General features: G+C 39.2%; 2 protein-coding genes across 2 annotated transcripts; both read right to left on the bottom strand.

Annotated features, from left to right (window-relative positions):
• Window positions 1-744: 744 nt before the first annotated feature.
• LOC134638707 (long-chain-fatty-acid--CoA ligase ACSBG2-like) lies at window positions 745-11588 on the bottom strand. The gene is made up of 14 exons (XM_063489536.1): window positions 11458-11588; window positions 11132-11325; window positions 9961-10244; window positions 8989-9077; window positions 8260-8380; window positions 8010-8090; window positions 7786-7935; window positions 6744-6911; window positions 6478-6659; window positions 5577-5807; window positions 4146-4363; window positions 1939-2078; window positions 1602-1845; window positions 745-1337 (listed from the first exon to the last, which is right to left on the bottom strand). Exons 1-14 carry the CDS (start codon window positions 11499-11501, stop codon window positions 1246-1248), a joined length of 2238 nt encoding a protein of 745 aa, XP_063345606.1. The 5' UTR covers window positions 11502-11588; the 3' UTR covers window positions 745-1245.
• A 2984-nt stretch (window positions 11589-14572) lies between these two features.
• On the bottom strand, window positions 14573-18412 carry hint2 (histidine triad nucleotide binding protein 2). Its single transcript, XM_063489808.1, has 5 exons — window positions 18196-18412; window positions 17837-17974; window positions 17638-17742; window positions 14917-14989; window positions 14573-14829 (listed from the first exon to the last, which is right to left on the bottom strand). The coding sequence occupies exons 1-5, from the start codon at window positions 18280-18282 to the stop codon at window positions 14738-14740; spliced, it is 495 nt and encodes a 164-aa protein (XP_063345878.1). The 5' UTR covers window positions 18283-18412; the 3' UTR covers window positions 14573-14737.
• Window positions 18413-18952: the final 540 nt, after the last annotated feature.

Raw genomic sequence — 18952 nt, 5'->3', positions numbered from 1 at the left:
AAGTCATTATTGCATTATTGGCTCAGTGCTAAACTGACAGCTTCACAGCTCCCTGAGTCTTCAGTTGCTCCAAAACACATCAGGTGGGGTAGTAAGAGAAAGAAGTCATATTTCTCCCATACTGACTTCTCATCACTGGATCTGCCGCACCTTCCTGAGCCTGGTTCTGCCTGAGCTTTCTTCCTGTTAAAAGGGAGGTTTTCCTTTCCACTGTCGCCAAAGTGCTTGCTCATGGGAGGTTGTCCCATTGTTGGGATTTCTCTGTATTATTCCAGGTCTTTACCTTACAATATTAAATGCCTTGAGGCAACTATTGTTGTGATTTGACGCTAAGTAAATAAAATTGAATTGAACTCTTTTCCTCACATATAAAGTCTTGAATAATCAGGTCCCATCATATCTTAAAGACCTTAAGATATCATAATTTCTGCACTTATTCAGGTCTGGATCAGGTGACCCTGAGCCATCTCCCGGTTATGCTGCTACAGGCTCAGGCTGATGAAGGATGCAGGGACCTGCGGAGCCCGGTGCTGCTGGAGGGCTCTTCCTGTTAAAGTGAAGTTCTTTTCTCTTTAGTAAGATTTTTGCTAGTGAAATTGAAGGTCTGTATCCTTGAACTTCAGTCACTGAAGCCTTTTTATAATGCATATACATACCTTTAAATGAAACGATAGGCCATATACATTTTAAATATAGGACACAGAAAAGAAAATGCACTTTTTTTTTTATTACAGTTTGGTCATTTTTAATTGACAATCATGGAATATCTCAAAATAAATATTAAACTGTGTCAAACTGTACATGGAGAAGCACAAATGTAAAGTTCACAATTTGCACATGTGTGATTGGATAAATTCAAACTACTGATATTCATCTCACATTATAAAAATGGCTTTAATCTCCAGTCTTTGCCAGGTGGGATTACCTTTAGGAAACTGTCAATTAATGCTGTAAAAATCATTAAATACATACAGCTGCTTCAGGTATAAAATACATATCTTACATATCTGCATCCTTTTAAGCTACAATGGGATTTATGATTCATGATATTTCCTTCAGAAACTGACAGACACCAAGGAGTATCTGTGTCATCATACAGTCTACATGTGGCACGTTCGAGTGATATGTTTGGCAAAATTTTGACTCTGACATATGTGTTTTATTTACAAAAAGTATGTATGTCCATACATCTCTGGCTTCTGCCCATGTTTCCCATGACCTCCTCTCACCCCCGTGCAATGCACTCTATTGTTTTCCTGCAGCCACTGCATACATTTCATTTATTTTCTCCTGGTACATCTTCACAACAATGGGCCTCCTCAGTTTCATGGTGGGTCCTAGAAGGACAACAAAGAAAAGTAGGTTATTTTGATCTCACGATAAAGTTTAACATTCCACTGAGCTTAAAGAGATTAAATCACTGCTGAAAAGACTACACGGAAACGCTGTTTGGCAGTGACTCCAGCTACAAACCTTGACCTTGGTTAAAAATGATTAACAGTAAGTTAAAAAAAGCAGAAGCAGATACTTCCTTATTTTAAATGGCAGTACTACATGTACTAAACTTGTAGGAAAAGGAAAACAAATTTCAGATAGCTGACCCAGTTCTCCTCCTGTGACGGAAAAGTCTTGTTCCACTATAACCCACTTCTGGACCTTCTGGGCATTGGATGTTGATCGGGCATTAACACGCTCAATGCCAGCCTGAATGGCACTGTAAATAGCTGGCTCCTTATTGGCTGTAATCTCTGACACCTTGGTTGCTTTTACGCCGTGCTGCTGGCAAAATTCCAAAGCCTCTTGATTCAGCTCATCTGTGGGCTCGCCGTTGTCATCCACGACACACTGCAGAAAAAGAAACAGAAGTGGTAACTCTTTTTTTTTTTTTTTTGCTTATTCAGCAACAGTGCCTGTATGCAGGAAGAGAGGGTCATTTACTTTAAGTGTGAGTAGCATGGAGAGGAACTTGAGCTTGTCTCCAATTAGCATGGCGTTGCTGATGATGGGCAGTTCAGACTTCACTGCATCTTCAATGGGGACAGGAGGGATGTTCTCGCCACCCGCAGTGATGATGAGCTCTGTGCAGGAAAGACAAAAACGTGACACCTCTTATTAAGTTGGCATATCTCAATAGCTGGTTGTAGGGTTTTAAAAAGCTAGCAGTGAAAATAGCCAGTTCCACGCTTGACTTGACTTTTATGCACTCACTACACAAAAACGTGTGATTACACAAAAAAGTCTGAAAAAGCATATTTTTAATTCTGCTGATCAATATGTCCAAATCACTATTTTAATTTATTATACAAACAGATGGGGATTACCTTGAGTAAAATGTCAGTTCATGGTGTAAACAAGAGAAGAAAGAATTAAAGCTAGAGAAGACAATCATCTTACACCAGCTGTAAGTGGTATTATTGCAAACTGTAAGTTTCTAGGCATCACAGGAACTCAGCCACGAAATGTCCAGGTTCACACTGCCGAAGCTCTAGCTCTGCTGACTCAGTAATTGCAGAGTATTAAACCTACTCTGGCATTAACATCAGCTCAAAAACTGTTTGCCAGGAGCTTCGTGGTGGCCGCACAGCTCCTGTAGGTTTAATGTGTAGGTGGCCCAGTATTTTTGTCCACAAAGTGTAAGTAAGTTATGTGTTTGTTTGTTTGTTTGTTTGTTTGTTTGTTTTTCAAATGTATAATGTACACTTTTCAAAACATAAGATGTTCTTCTAAAGTGTGTGCTATTTTTTCCCCCCATAAGAGTTAGATTTTAATGCTGGTAGTGCTCAAATAATCAGATGGTAAATCTGTGACATGTTTGTGTCAGCTCCTCTGAGGTTGTATTATTAGGGTAATACTTCAACTACTGTTAAAGCTAAGGTAGCTTTGACAACTTTATATACATTCACAGACGCTTTATTAGGCACACCTTGCTACTACTGGGTTAAACCCATTCCCACATAGCAGACAGGTGTGGCCCAGATCTGGTGTCAAGCCGGCACTGCTGGCTGACTTCTGGCATGGTAAGTGGTATGTCATCCAGATATGGGCCAGGCTGGTCATAGATGGCACTGTCTATGTGATGGCATGCCACATCCGGCCCAGTTGTGGTTTGGTTTATGTGGCCCAGGCTCATAGAAAACAGGTCTGGCCCAGATCCGGCATCAAGCTGGCACTTCTGACTGACTGGTGTCATGGCAGAGTGTATGTCAACCTGATGTATGTTCCTATTTTAGTTAGAAGACCCAAATGCCATGTTGCAATACTATACTGCTATGGTAGCCAATGTTTCAAATGCAGGTTTGACAGGTTTGTGAGTGTACACTTTATCCAAAACCTAGTGAGGGTTTACTTATATTTGCCACCAGGTGGCTGTAGCTCAGGAGGTAGAGCAGGTCACCTACTGGTCGGAACCTTAGTGGTTTGATCCCTGGCTCCTCCAGTCTGCATGTCAAGAGTGTGAATGTGAATGTACTTAGGAAGCACTTAGTTTAGAGAAAGTCTGTGATTGGGGCATGTTGTATAGAGTGCTTTGAGTAATCTGGAAGAATAGAAAACCGCTATATAAGAATCACTGTCTGAACAGAGGTTTGTCAAGTTACATTTGCACTATTATGTTCCGGCACACAACTTACACATGGCCCACATACCGCAAAGAATGGTGGCCCAGATTTGGTTTGCCAGAGGTAATCCACACTTGGGCCAGCGCAGGACCACCAGTGTGTCTACAACTGGCCTTGTGCTGGCCCATGTGTGGGCCACCTCTGGCAAACCAAAGGGCCGTCATTCTTTGCGGTATGTGGGCCATGTATAAGCACATTGTGTGGGCCAGATCTGGGCCATACCAATTTTGCTATGTGGGTTTTTGCCTTCAGAACTGAACTTTTCTCTCTGAGCAAAGTGCTGGAAGCAGGACAGCAGTTTGAAATGATTTATGCTTTGTGACATGGCATGTTTACCCACTGGGTTATATCTTAGACTCTTCTTAGTACTTGAACTAGGAAATAGAAAGCATTTCTGAACTTGTTTAGAAACAGGTTCAGCTGTTTTGTTGCCAGTGGCAGTCAATAGAAGTGTGATAAGTGTGTCACATCTATAACCTAAATGTGTCTTTTGGTGCATTTTCTCCCAGACTCAGAGCTATAGCTTACCCTTGATCCTTCCTGTGATATACAGAAAGTCTTGTTCATCGTATCTTCCCAGGTCTCCAGTGTGCAGCCAGCCATCCTCATCCAAAGCCTCTGCTGTTTTGTCTGGCATGTTCAGGTAGCCCATGAAGATATTACGACCCCAGAAACAGATCTCTCCATTCCCATCCGCATCTGTATTCACCAGCTTTACCTTACAGCCTAGCATCACCTTTCCACAGCTGGAAAGACAAATCAAAAACCAGTGATGTGACCAGAATCTGCAGTAAAACTGTTAATTTAGCACATAGAAATCAGAGCAAAATAACACAAATGTGGCTTAAATATGATCATTTAACAATTTAAGGAGATGGTTGTATTCCTAAAAACAACAATAACTCCTGGCCCTGACACTTTTTTTTTTACATTATTGATTTTTTACAGTAAGAAGCTCCGTTACAAAATTAAATATTTTAATACGTTTGGACAAACATTTTCAAATTGTGTCTGTTTTCTGATGCTTTAGTCTAAATGAACCATCCTCATTTTTATTTAGACGGGAAGTATGAATATATAAAGAGCTGTGGCTGCCTCATGAAAAAGAGAGATCATCTGCAGACTGCAGAGATATTTGAAACAACACATGGTAATAATTGATAATGGAGTCAAAAAACTAATCATCACACAAATTACTGTAACAAATAAGCTAACTAAAAATATACAAAAATATGACAGAAAGTGTCACAGAAAGAGCCCAGTTAAGCAGAAGCATAGAGGCTGTGTCATATTTTTTTATGTTTTTATTGTTTTACATGTAAACAGATGTCTCCTCAGGCTTTTAGGACTTATTCTTATGCTTTTAAGTATATTTTGCTCTTTCACATACAGTTTTTTTTATTATTATTATTATTTTAGAGTATTTCTTCCCTCTATTTATGTAGAGCAATGTCATACAAACTTCCCCTTCACTATAAAAGAGTTCAGTTTACTTCTGCTCTATTTTGAATGTATTAGAAAGCTTGTATTTTATATAATATAGAAATATGCCTCTGCAGTCATCCTGAGCTCTAGAGCTTGAAGTGACTTTCAAGCTCAGCACAAAAACAAACTCCAATAAACCCACTGTTCAGCACCAAGGAGCAGACAAAGTTAAGTTTTTTCCCCTTCAGAAGGCAGTAAAAACAAAATCAGAGCTGGAAACAGTAAATCTAGGACTTCAGATGGACTGAAGTGTTGATTCAAAGAAGTTTTGTTGCTGTGATTAAAATAAACAGGCCACTGCTAAGAAGTCTATTTCCTTATTAGATGCTGTCAGTTTTTTGTTTACAGTTTATTACGTTGACTATAATCTATCGGGTATGCTTGATGAAAAACAACCATCTATCACCTTCAACACAATATTTTTCGACACCTGCTTTAACCACAATGCAACACCTGAGTCACGTCAGTGCCTACCTTGTGACGCGGTATTCATCGATGGAGACGGTGTGAGGGCCACAGCTTTCACTCATGCCATACAGCTCTTTCACAGGGATGTTCAGGCTCATGAAGTAATCCAGAGTGTCTTTGGTAATCGGTGCAGCTCCAGTGCAGCATATCTTGCAGCGGTCCAAGCCCAAAGCAGAACGCACCTTCTTGAAGACCAGATTATTAGCCAGCATGAAGCCCCACGGCACCTGATTCTTTCTGTAACACACAAAATAAACCAATATTTTATCAAACTTATTGAGGATCTTTTTTGTTTAGGAATAATGAACTTAACCAAACTTTAAATATGATTTTAAATAAGTTTTTTTTTAGGTAAAGCTGAGCATCATTGGCCGTAGTGCAAAACACCTGGCCAGTGTCTTGCATGATTTTTTTTTCACTCTCTTTCTCCTTTTATTTCTTTAACCAACACAAAGTAATTTGAGAACTGACCAGCTTCAGCCTAAGGCACCTTCTTTTATGTTGTGCAGACCTGATTGGCCTCACCCTGCTGGGTTATCCTGCAGCCATGGTTTGAGACTTTCCTCTTCTCTTCATGTTTCTTGCTTTACTTTGTAATTTTATCATTTATTTATTCTGTCCTCTTGTACACTGTGCAAGTTTCTTAATGTTTTTCTCGTTTCTAAAATTATTCTGTAAGTACTCCCGCTCACAGTGTTTGGGGGCTTGTCCGAGTTACTTAAAAACTGCTTTGAGAAAGGCAAATTTACTACAAACAAACATGTGAAGAACCGATGACATTACCATCACTCACAACTGCACAAATAAATCTTTCTATGTGTTATGAATGTTATAAAGTGATGGCCTGGGGATGTTAAACTGTACACACATGTGACGTGTTCTTCTAACATCCCTGCTGCTGTCTCACCCATTCATGACACTGTAGCTGTACTGCAGGCCGATGGACTTGGCAAAGTCGGCCACTCTCTTCTTCATTGGGGATGCTTTGGCTCCCGCAGCTTTCATCTTCTCCTCGATCTTCTCCCACACACGAGGAACTCCCAGGAAACAAGTTGGGCGAACCTCTTTAAGTGTGTTTACTAAAGAGCCCTGGAAAAATTAATGGTCATTACAGTCAAGTATATTTGGTCATAGTTAATGTTTCCTTTTTCATGAGGTAATAGTCATGCTTACTTTAAGGGCATCTGGGTCTGCAAAGTAGACAGTCCCAGCTAAGGCCATGCAGACCCAAATATCAACCATCTGGGCTGCGACATGGCTGAGCGGCAGGTAACTGACCAGGATCTCCTCACCGCCTTTTGCTTTTAATATGGTACATCCCACATGGGCAGTCCATGTTATCTGCACATTTAAAAGTGGGGAAAAGGTCAACAGGTATTTTCTTTCGCCAAATATTTGTTTGAATCTTTAGAGTCCACGTCAACAAACTCCTTTCACACATTGATCGAAACAACATTATGAAATTACAGTAGAAGAACTCGCCAGATTATATAAAAGCTCTGTGGTTGAACCAGTAGTGCTATGGTTTAACTCTTTGAAGAGTTAAAAGCTTGTCCTTACATCCTACAGCCTGCATAAGATATGCTGCAGTAGTTTGCAAATTTAATTTATTCATGTTTATTAAAGGTGCTAGAACTAAGTTAATGAAGTGAAAACTGCAGCTTCATAATGAACTACTTCAGATGCAAATGAAACATAAAAAATAGAGCTCAAATACTTAAAAAGCAGTAAATTGGTACAAGACTACTTCTCAATCTAAGTTTTTATTATTTCAGTTTGGTATGTTTTCATATGTTATGTGAAGTGTAACATTTTGCTCTCTCTTGCAATGATAAAAAATAAATCTTTCAAAATTTACCAGATCCAGATCTTTGAAAGTTGTTCACTTCTAACTTGAATCAGGCTCGACTTCAGGTAAAATGTTTATGTAAATCCATCCATGAACTAAATGAACTGTGCTAACAAACAAACTGGGCCAGTCATTTTGGCTAATCTCCTTGGAAGAGGTAAACGCTTCTACGTGAAATTTGTGGGTTTTTCTGACTTTTGATAATTTAGAACAAGACAGAAAAAAGCTGTAATCTAAGCCTTAACAACTTGATGGCTACTTAATAAAATGAACAGTATTCAAAGACTTTTCAGTTCAATCTTAAATCTTAAAAGCCAATACCTTTTAGAAGCAGAGAGAGAGAAATCTCTTGTCAGGGCTACTCACATTGTCATGGCTCAGCATGACTCCTTTAGGGTTGCCAGTGGTTCCAGAGGTGTAGATGAGGGTGCAGCACTCATTGGGCCGAAGACTGTCAATCACAGCATTCAGCTGCTCATCGGGCACGTCTTCTCCCAGCTTCATGAACTCTTCCCACTACAGAAATAAGGACATTGAATCAAAACAGTGCATCAATAATAAGTAAATAAATGTTTGCTATGTAGACGTACTGTATACAGGAACGGTGCTTTCTGCTGTAGCTCGCCTTTGTACTGAACAATGGCTCTCAGATGCGGTAGATGATCTTTAACCTGTTAAAAGATACAAAGATAACATGTGAGGACAGAACCTTTTCTATCTTTACGAACATTTTATACAGACCAAGGAAATTATTAAAAAATGCTATAAAATGCTATATCACAAGTAATACATGTATTACTTTATACAGAGATGGTGGTGAATTAAGATGAAACTCCTGACCTGCAGGATTTTGTCGAGCTGTTTCTGATTCTCCACAACCAGGACATTGGCCTCGCAGTTGGCAGCCACATACTGACAGGCCTCTGGTGAGTTTGTGGTGTAAATCCCGGCTGCCAGCCCTCTAAGGGACAAACAATTGCTTGAGCTAAATGTTTCCTTGTATGAGTCACTGTCATTTTTTACCAGTTTGGCTACAGCTTGATGTGAAGTGGAAAATAATTATATATTTTGTTTGGTGAACAGAAGTGAGTATTTTTTAAACTGAAGATTAAGCAAGAAAAACTAACTAAAGTGAGGGGTGATTACGCCTATCCCAGCTGGCACAGGGCGAGAGGCAGCCAGCAGAGACAGGCAGACGGCCTTTCACAATCACACTGATTTTAGAATCAAAAATTAACCTAACCCTGTCCCATGTCTTTAGACTATGGGACACAAATAGAATTCATTGGATGAATTCTATTTGTGTATTTGTGCAGTTTGTGGAGGTGTCCAGACTGCACAAGTTGAATGTCCCTTAGTACTTCCTGACAGCTTGAAAAAATGCCAAATATTACATCCACGTAATTTTAACTGAGCCTCATGTGGGTGGAGACACAAACAGAGGTTCTGAGATAAGAAAGGACAAAGATAAATGTGCATGTCAGAAGAGACAGTGTAGAGGTGAAACAGGTCCAAAAATAGACTAATTTCAAATGTTATCAGATTCAGTTCCTTATAGAGTGATCTTACCCGGCCAAGATGCAGCCGATGTCTGAGATGAACCACTCAGCGGAGTTGAATCCCAGAATCCCTACACCATGGTAACGCTCCAGCCCCAACTGATAAAAACAAAGGACAGGTAGATGCTTTTAAAGAAGACGTGACTTTAATTACACAGCGGAGCAGGCGTATACCTTTGTTACTTCTACGTCTTGTTTCATTAGCCACTCCACTCACATGGGACACAGATATGGCTGTGAAACATAAAACGTAACACAAGATTTGCATTTCACACACCCAAGTTTCCAGCACGCTATTCTCACATCAAGAAGAGTAAAATAAGAAGTGCTGTTTATAAAACCTGGGCCAGGAGTTAAATGATTTATGCAGCCTTCGGTTCAAAGAGTATTGTTCAGTTACATAAACAAAACTTTCTAATTAAAAACAAACAAAAAAACAAACAAAAACAAGTTGATGTTTATTTAAATCATAATTCTACAATCATTTGGTTACTTTGTTTCTAATTCAGAGCATTTGATGACTTAAAAGTTCTAAGTTTGCGCTTTAAAGGAGCACAAGTGTCAAATCCTCTAAGCGCCTGGGTTTGAGGTTAATGCAGGAGGCAACAAAGACCTTTTAAGGCCAAAGAGCAAGAATGGGTGCAGGAAAGGTCTAAGGGAGAGTCCCTGGGAGTGATCCCCAGCATCTGCTGCACTCTTGGTTAAAAATGACAACTCTGGCAACTTGCTTTACAACTAACTTTGTGAATGAATGACAACAGCATACCTTAAAATGAATGACAAAATAAATGCTTAAATTATTTCATTATTTCACAATTCTTAAAATCCAGCTTTACTCTATGAAATAATGTTTAAGGCAAATTAATAACATTCTAAAGATCTACGACTGCCAAAATAGCTTCTTTGCACTATATTTGAAGTTCACTGAAGTATAATTTTTGTTCAACAGATGCAGGACAATTTGCAAAACAAGCAAACAAACCTTGAGAAAACTTTTCGCAGCTGCACGACACTGCTCGTAGTATTGGTTCCAGGTTAGAGTCATCCACTGGCCATCTTTTTTGGAAACCAAAGCTGGATGATCCCCATACTTCTCGACTGTCTCCAGGAACATTTGATGGACGGTGATGGGAGCCTCTGAGCCTGGCCCTGATTCCTCCATCCTCAGCCTCACTGCCTGCTCTCTGCCGCTGCTCCATAACTGGTCAGCTGGGGCTAGAGTTGTTGCCAAATGGGCCGTTGATAGGGGAACTGCCTTGGGCTCTTCTGTATTGGGAGAACAAGGGCAGCTGCATTTACTCGCCATGAATCACAAGTCAAAAGACACAGCTATCAGGTGTGTCACAGGACTGCAGATATCTCTGTGCTGTTACCCTAGGTGAGTTACTATAATGTGCAGTGTGCAGTAAAGCCTCTGCTGTTATCTGAGCTGAAACAGGAAGTTCCACATTACAAATGTATACCTACCAAGCAGGTTCAGTCAGAAGAAGTCATGTAATTTTAGCTACAGGACTGAATGAGCACAAAAACAACATACTGAATTCTGACATCCAGTGAAAATTCACGATAGTGTTTCACGTGGTTTTAAAAGGCGTGTTCAAGATGGTCTTTAGCACTTGATGCCCCAGTAATCCTGTATGCTTCAGCATTCCTAAGAAATTTTAAAGCCTTGCAGCCATCTGTCTTTATGAGAGGAGTGATAAAAAAATAAAACTACATTTTTTCAGCAGTTTTTTTTTTAAGTGTTATTGTCTTCTTTGTTTTCATATTTCCCGAAAATTTCTTTTCCATCCAGCTTGCGGTCATTTTATGTCTGAAAATATCTAAAATGATATTTATTTTCTTGTTTCTCCACAGAGTTGGTTACATCTTACCTTAAATGCCTGTGTGTTTTGACATTTAAAGTGACAAAGTTTATTCTTTAGCTTTTTTACAGTTTGCAAATGCTTGTATGTGTTCAGCCATCTCATTGAAAAATAATTATTTGAATCAACCTAAAACAAGATCACAAACACAATTTGTTGAAAAGAAGTGTTTTTTTCCACTCTAGCTTCTTATGTGAAAAACTTTGTGGTTTACACTCAAGGACAGGCAATTTCCTTTTAGTTTTGAGGCATTTTCTCATAGCGTTACAATCACCATTTCACCCTTACCTGTGGAAAATCCTTCAGTAGCTCCCTTCTGCTCAGACGACATGGGAGGCTGGGTCGGTAACTCAGTGTTACTGGGTGGATGGATCTTTGGAGCCAGTGTTGCACTGAAGTCGCCCGTCTTGGATTTCCCATTGAGTATGACAGATTTGTAGTTCTTTAAATCTGTGGCATCTGACTCAGCAGGAGCAGGAATGCTGGAGCAGACATTGAGATGACACGAATGAGAACTGATGATAATCGTGAAATCTAATTTTTAGATAGTTTGAAAAGAAGTGGTCCTATATTATCTATTTGACCTGCCCAGGGACTCATCTCTCTTTACATACCTTTCAATGTCACCGTCCATAACTGCAGGGCTATTGCTCTTCATAAATTAATTTTCTTTGAGCTTATGTCTGCTAGAAACAGAGAAGATGAAATTAGCATGAAAACCCTCCAGAAACCCTCCACCGAGGACTCTCCAAGCAGTTAAGATTAGGAAACAGCATCACTCCACTCATTTATATGTGACTGACATTCACCAAAGTCAGTGCAACAGGTCACAGCCAATGACCGCATGTGCTGCCAATCACACACGCAGCAGCAGCGCATGTTGAAACTACTAGTATTGCGGCAAGAAGCATTGCTAAATCCACGTAGACTTACTTTGTCTCCAAGCAGAAGCACCTTTCACCCAGATAATCGTGAAAGTGCTGCCATTACCAGTTAACATACTGAATAACAATCATGTCAGACTTAAAATAACTCTTCCTTGCTCTGTGCTGCACACAGTGAATGAATGCCCTCTAATGTGAATATTTAGCAACAGCAGAAACAGTTCAAATATTTTCTGCATATATTTTCCTCCAAGTTCAATTAACTGCACCAATAAAAGCAATCAGCCTTTGTGCAGGGATGTAACAACAATAAACAGACGGCTAACAAATGCTGACTTTGTAATAAAGATTGAAATCTGTCAAGATAAGCAGGATCTCAGTCCAACCTCAAAATTTCAAGATTGCCCTTGACAAGATTTCTCTCGAACAAAGTTCATAAACTTACAAAACTACAGTTTGGTAACATTAAGTAGGAGAGGAAAAATCTTTGCTCCAGATTATGTAAAAACTTAAACTGTCCTGTGATGCAAAAGAAGTAGATTTTAGCCTCACTGGTTACTTAGTTCTCACATTACACAGAAAGACAACTTAACTATTGAAAGTGCATTGGACAATCTATAAAACAGCAGCAGTGAGAGATGTTAACTCGCTGTGGATGAGCCTGCTCATCTATTCCTACGTTTTAGTCATATGTTTGACTTAACACATGCACTATGCATCCCTTGTCTACCCTGCAGTCTACATACTCAGTGAGGAAAAATGGAAAAAACAGCACAAACAAGTCTGAATTTTTATGAGTAAAAATAAATCTTTATGCACATCCTGCAGTCTAAATAGCAGTTTATTCTTTTCTCACTTAACACATTCAAAAGACATAGAAATCTCTGCTCTAGAAATGACATCCTACCTTCTCTGCTGACAGACCCAAGTGGCATTAACTTCAAGGCTGCAGTCAGGTGTAAGACAAAATTGCATCAACCTTTGCTCAATGCAGGTTCACAGATGTTGCCCCCTGGGGTAAATATCAACGCACAGGGGATTTTGATAAGATTGACGCGTACCTTGGTCTCACGAGACTTGCACAATCCTCTCAACACCTCCTGCAGAGGTTGTGTCACCAGATAGAGCTGTACAAGGAGAACTGGCTAAAAAAAAGTTTTGATTTGCACTAAAAAGAAGTGAGTTTGTTCCAGTGGGTTTCAGATCTGCTTGTAGCTTTGTTTGGAGTTTCTAACAGCTATAGGCACCTGTTATATTCAGTTACAGGATTAAGTGTCAAGCATCCAATAAGATAACAAAGCTTTGATGGGTGGGGGTATTATTAAAGTGTTTATTGTCTCAGTTAAACTTGTGATGGCGGTTATTATCACATGAAGGATGAGGCTGGTCGTAAAAAGAAATGATAAAACTAGATGAGATCTCTCTGGGTTTATGAGGTGATACTTTGACCTAGCAAAAAACAACAACAACAACAAAGTTTTCAGCATAAGGACAACTTGTGCAAATCTGGCTTCGTCCACCCGACTTTATTGGCACATCAAGAAAAAGGAGATGTCAGCAATAAAAAAAGGATGCATTAATTAAAAAAAACATCTCTTTAGTTCTTTTCTGGGATATAAAAAGAAATCAATAAGAAACGATAATGGAAAAGAAATATTTAATCATTAACAGAGTCCTCCTTTAACCATCTTCTATCCTTCCTGCACCATTAATGGCAGGGAACACTGTTTTCTAAGCAAATATAGGGGAAAGGTTATGCTTTGACACACAGTTACCTTGCTCACAGGAACTAAGGTCACTGAATCATACCACCTAGTCACACCATAGGCACTCCAACTGTGACTCACAGTGGTAGTCTGGGCACAAGCCATGTGTTTGAACCATTAATCAGGAGCTTCATCAGTGCCAGCGGCCATACTGACCAGACGGACACTAAAATACACACACAAAAATGAGCTGCAGGTAATGAATATTAGACTGCCTCCCTTTGAACAGGGTCCAATTTGTGATAAGAGATAGTAATGGTTATTACATAATAGACCATATACATTTCTCTATTATGAAACGTCTCCAGTGGACGAACAATGCTGACTTGTGTTCAGTGGAAAGTGTGAAACAAAATACTTAAAACATCAAACTTTTTGCAGTTTTAAAGGTTTCTTCCTTATTAACAACTACGGAAAGCTTACTACTTATTAGCGGTTCACAGCAATACAGCAAGTTCGTTCTAGGAGCAAACCATTTAACCCCTACAGGGTGTCAAATCAAAAGGCCCACACATAAGAAAGCAAATATAAAAATAACTCAAGTGTTTTAAAAGAAAACAAATACAAGTTAAAAAGGTGTTGAGTACAGTCTGGGCAGGTCACTTGTATTTACTGTCTAGGTTTATTAGTTAATATATGCTCAATCACACATATATATTTGCAGCTCCATTCCAGAGGTTACACTATCCTGTGGGGGGTTGCAGGAGGAGGATTTTCCACAGCATGGCAACCTCAAACACTCGTGTCGTTAATGGTTTATAACTTCATTGTTGTTAAAGCATTAGTATATAATTATATAATTAATCTTATCCTGGGCTTGGGCGTAGCTCCTCAGTTCATTTGCTGTCTGAAATGAGCTGTTGAGAAGGTTTGAAGAGCAGGTGGGTGTAGGAATAAACTGCCTGAAGCTGAGTGTTTCTGGGCAGAGTGAAGCATGAACTTTTCCTCTGAGAGGGATTACTCGCACATATCTGACCTCGTTGTTTTGAATCTTTGCTCTTAAATATGAGCTGCTACCATGGTAACAGTATACTGACTTGATTGGCGATTAAAGAACTGACTTGAGCTTTATTGTTCCATAACAGAATGTGTCTTTATTTGCAGCCATATCAAACATCAACTTCTGTCTTTTCCTTTTCACACATTTTTTCAACATATTTACATTGACATCAGCTTCGTGTATAAACAGGTATCATGCCATTATTATTGGATTAAACTGAGACACCACAATAAATGTGAAGCCCTTATCCTGGTGGCCATTTCATCTGTCTTCCTCCCAGGACGTGGATGTGAAGGTGGTAGACGGACTGAGCACCGTGCTTCCCGTCGTTGATCACTGGGAATTCAGTGTGGATGTAAACAAACAGTCTGTATAGTCACATTAATGTCTGGAGAATCATTACGGTAAAATGGTCTAACTTACCCACTCTGTACCCTTCAGTCAGAGATTCTTGCTTTGCCACATTTTTGGCAACAACCAATAAATGTCCTAAGAGCTGAAAGTGGAGAAAAGGAGAGCTGAAGAAATGATTTCCAGTCGACAGTGAGCTGTAAATGAAGCAGTTATGACTTCTTAAAGATTAATATTTAGTGTGTCCGGTCACAGAGGAGACCAAACTGGATGTGAGACCTACAGCTCATCCAGCTAACTTCAGGACTGATCCTGGGATTTCTGAACTACTTCTAACATGGTAACTTGCTGTGATACTAACCTGCACTAGAGCAAGTTACGTTCCACATAGTAATCATCAGGTATGAAATCAACGCCTACTGACCACTCAGATCTCCAGAAAATAGCGTCACCTTTCGTGAAGGATTCCTCAGACGTCTGTGCACGTATAGTAGGAGGTTTTAAAGTTTTTTAAATATCGTCTGAAGTCTTTGTCTTTTGGTAATGAGCACCAATAATAACAACAGATTCATACAAGAAAATATTTGTTGATTTGGTTTTTTTTTTCCAATTCTACAACAATGTTATTGCTCTATAAGTGTTACTATCAAATCTTAAAACAGAACACATATTTGTGCTTGTTGATTTTTTATCTGATTTAAAAGTAGTATACGCCTTCTGTTTTTAGATTTCTTCTTTATTCTTAGACTGTTAAACAAGGGAATCTAGATAACAACAGTAACATCTGTCTGTATATGTATCTAATCTGTGTTTGAATTTTAATCTGGACGGCTGGACTCCTTTACAACTTCCCTGCTATTAGTGCTGGGCGATATGACGATATATATCGTGTGGACGATAGAAAAGTGTCTATCGTGCCATTTGTCTTCTATCGTTTCTATCGTTTCTAACCCGAATTTTACAAATTATTAGATAAAATATATAATTAACCCTTTACAACCGGTCGGAGCAGGCACACTCCGTTTTCCCTAACTATTTTTAAATCCCTAGTAGAACTGTAACCACGTAAGGTAGCGCAATAATGTTTTTTTTTTGCATATGAAGCCGTAGGAGTTGTACTTACATCTTATTCCATTAGCTTGCCCTAGGTCACAGTTTTCTTCCACATATAGCTTTGCAAAAATTGCATAAAAAGCACTTCCAGCAACAAAAACATAATATTCCAGACTTGCAGCAACAAAAACATAATATTCCAGAAACACGCTTTGCCGATCCGATCAGCTGTTCATAACACTTCCTAAGTTGGAATATAAGTCAGCGCAACTATCGCATGTCCGCCATTACCTGTCCGAAACCGGAAGTGACGTCATTTTCGCGGAAAATGTAGTTTTTTTAAGCTTCAAAGCCTATTTTGGTGTTTTTAAAAGTCATGTTTGACTTTATGCTTTTCTGTATCGTTTCTGGGATGCTTAGAAGTCAAATTACACTGTTGGAAATAGTTTATTTTGATGCACATGCTGTGTTTTTGCAAATTTGCATTTATTTATTTTCATTTTTCCTGTAGTATATAAAAATTTGCGTATCTCAAAAATAAAACTATGAAGACACTCAAAATAAATTTCTCGTGGTTGGAAACTATTTTGTGCAACTTTTTTGTATTTACAGTTTTGAGGGATAAGCCTCTTAAATTTCTCTAACTAGAAATATATGTAAAAAAAAATAAAAAAAAGATTTTCAATTTTTTTGTAGTTTATTGCACTTTTTTGCAATTTATGTAGTTAATATGGACTTAATGCATACATATTATTAAAATTTGGGCTATAACGGTTGTATTGATGTATAGCAACTTGAAATGCTCCCACAAGTGGCACTACAGCATGTAAAATGTAAAGATAAGCTCTGGCGGACTTGGTTCTATGGTAGGTCTTAAAGGGTTAAATAGCCTGTGCAAATATATTAGTGTTGTCTTCTCACTATACATACTCTTAACTTTATGCAAGAGAAAATAAAGTATAAAAAAAATGATATTTTTCGCAAAGAAACTCTGTCTTGTGGTTTTGCGACATGGTGCTGCTTTACGTGCACCCAGATTTGCGACATGCTTTACGGTAACTCAAAACAAAGACTGCACCCTCTCCACTCGCTGTTTACAAACTGCATACTTTCCAGATGACCACAGGTCAGGTGGTATATCGTGATATATATCGTTATCGTGATATAAAATAATTCATATCGTGATAAATATTTTTTCCATATCGCCCAGCACTACCTGCTATATTATTTTATTTACCTGATATCTATTTAGGATTATAGGTTGCTTCCCTTGTGGGAAATATGAGGCTGCAGACCAGCCCACATTTGTTGCTGGTTATTTGATGTCAACACTGCCCATTTAATGCAAAAACACTCATACTGGTTGTTACATTAGGAAAGTCAGAAAACAAAAGAACATCTGGCAAGACCCTGGTTTAAGGCTACACTCTGGGTAGTACTGGTTTCAAATGAGGGAAAGGTAGCGCTTTTAGTGCTTCACCTATAGATTTCTTCCAGTGTTGTGACAACAGTTTGGGGTGAGCTGGTTCCTAAATACTATAAACTTGTAGCTAAAACAAGCTGTGCGGAAGTTGAGTATGCACAAACATCAATAAACCAGCTGTCTGTTGATGCTCTGGAAACTAATCTCACAGACATGTCAAATAGTGACACATAGACTTATAAAAAGGGAGCATGTGCTGCACAATCTCACTGCTTGTGACATGACCTGAGAGTCTAGACAAGAAAACACCAATTTACCTCAGCATCATCATCTTTGGCCTCACTTATTCTGGGAATAGGAATCCTTGGAATAACCAGGAAGTGAACAGGCGCCTGTGGGCTGATATCCCTGAATGCCAAACACTGATAAACACAGAAAAAAAATCTTATATATGAAGGACTGAACTGCAGAAATGTAACCACAAAATGTTTATTTATGAGCTCAGACTGTGCTTACCTTTTCATCCTCATAAATGATCTCTGCAGGGAGGCTTTTGTCGATCACTTTGGAGAAGATGGTTGAAGCTGGGGAGCCGTACTTCTTGCTGGCCTCCTCTGCCAGCCTCACCTCGTCACTTTTGGTGAACAGGGGTCTCTGGGGGTGAAAGACAGGCATGCATCACACATGGGAAAATCAAAAAGCTGCTTTAAGTACGTGTCGCAATGAAACCAAACCTCTTGGTGGTGGTGGGCCACTGCAGGTTCACCACAGCCACCACCAGTAGGACAGGTATTGTCAACATGCTCTGCAGCAGCTAACGAAAGGAATATGTTGACAAGAATGACAACAGGACGGTTTATTTTGATAGCAGATACCTCGCTTCGACAAACATGGGAAAAACGGCTGAGCTTAGCCGCTCTCGTCCCGAACAATGGTGTCCGCAAAATCTGACGACAGTACATAGCTGGCTTTTACAGTTTTGGTGCAAATAATTTTGTGTCTATATGTTTTTAAAGGCCGAACAGCCTGTTTATTGACAAAAAATACTGCACCTAACCAGAGCCGTTGCACCGTCCTAAAAGTCCAACTTTGACGGTGCCTTCGGGTACCCTCCTACCGTTTGGATTGCTCTTGTTGCATCAAATCTCTACTAGCGTCTGCCACCGTTTACAATAAGCTACATAGAAAATACACAGTGTAACACGAGTATGACGTTTTCGCTATAGTTTTGAATGATTTTGGTTTCAAAGTTTAGCGAACGTTTTAGATTTGTACCCACGTTTTTAGCGCGTTCAACTACAAATTCCGAAATTTCTGAGTGAACGTAAAGGCACCATCGCTTACGCGACAGGGCTTCATTCAAGAGCCTCAACGTTCTCTGACGCTAAACATAATGCTAAATTACACGACCATTTTATTAAATTACAAGACCACTGCCACAAGTAAATAAAATAAAATGTAATGTTCTTTAATACCGGTCTAAATATGTAAAAATTGTGCTTCTGTTCTGTGTCCTGTTCTGTTTGTATATGTGTGTTTTTGCTGCTGATACAACCAAATTTCCCCTTGTGGGACAATTAAAGGATTATTCTATTCTATTCTATTCTAAGTTTTGACTTATATTACTTTATT

This window comes from Pelmatolapia mariae, linkage group LG12, assembly GCF_036321145.2.
Source record: "Pelmatolapia mariae isolate MD_Pm_ZW linkage group LG12, Pm_UMD_F_2, whole genome shotgun sequence".
NCBI classification, from domain to species: domain Eukaryota; kingdom Metazoa; phylum Chordata; class Actinopteri; order Cichliformes; family Cichlidae; genus Pelmatolapia; species Pelmatolapia mariae.
Note: the sequence above shows the minus strand (reverse complement) of the source record. Positions and strands in the feature narration are given on the sequence as shown.

Excerpts from the sequence above, each read along its gene's own strand:
- LOC134638707 (XM_063489536.1), bottom strand. The coding sequence starts at position 11,501 with ATGAAGAGCAATAGCCCTGCAGTTATGGACGGTGACATTGAAAG. Across the intron at positions 8,381-8,988 it reads ATCGGCTGCATCTTGGCCGG|AGGGCTGGCAGCCGGGATTT; the intron begins GTAAGATCACTC and ends TTTGTCCCTTAG. Across the intron at positions 2,079-4,145 it reads TATCACAGGAAGGATCAAGG|AGCTCATCATCACTGCGGGT; the intron begins GTAAGCTATAGC and ends TTTCCTGCACAG.
- hint2 (XM_063489808.1), bottom strand. The coding sequence starts at position 18,282 with ATGTACTGTCGTCAGATTTTGCGGACACCATTGTTCGGGACGAGAGCG. Across the intron at positions 17,975-18,195 it reads CCCATGTTTGTCGAAGCGAG|AGACCCCTGTTCACCAAAAG; the intron begins GTATCTGCTATC and ends TTTCACCCCCAG. Across the intron at positions 17,743-17,836 it reads TCATTTATGAGGATGAAAAG|TGTTTGGCATTCAGGGATAT; the intron begins GTAAGCACAGTC and ends TGTGTTTATCAG.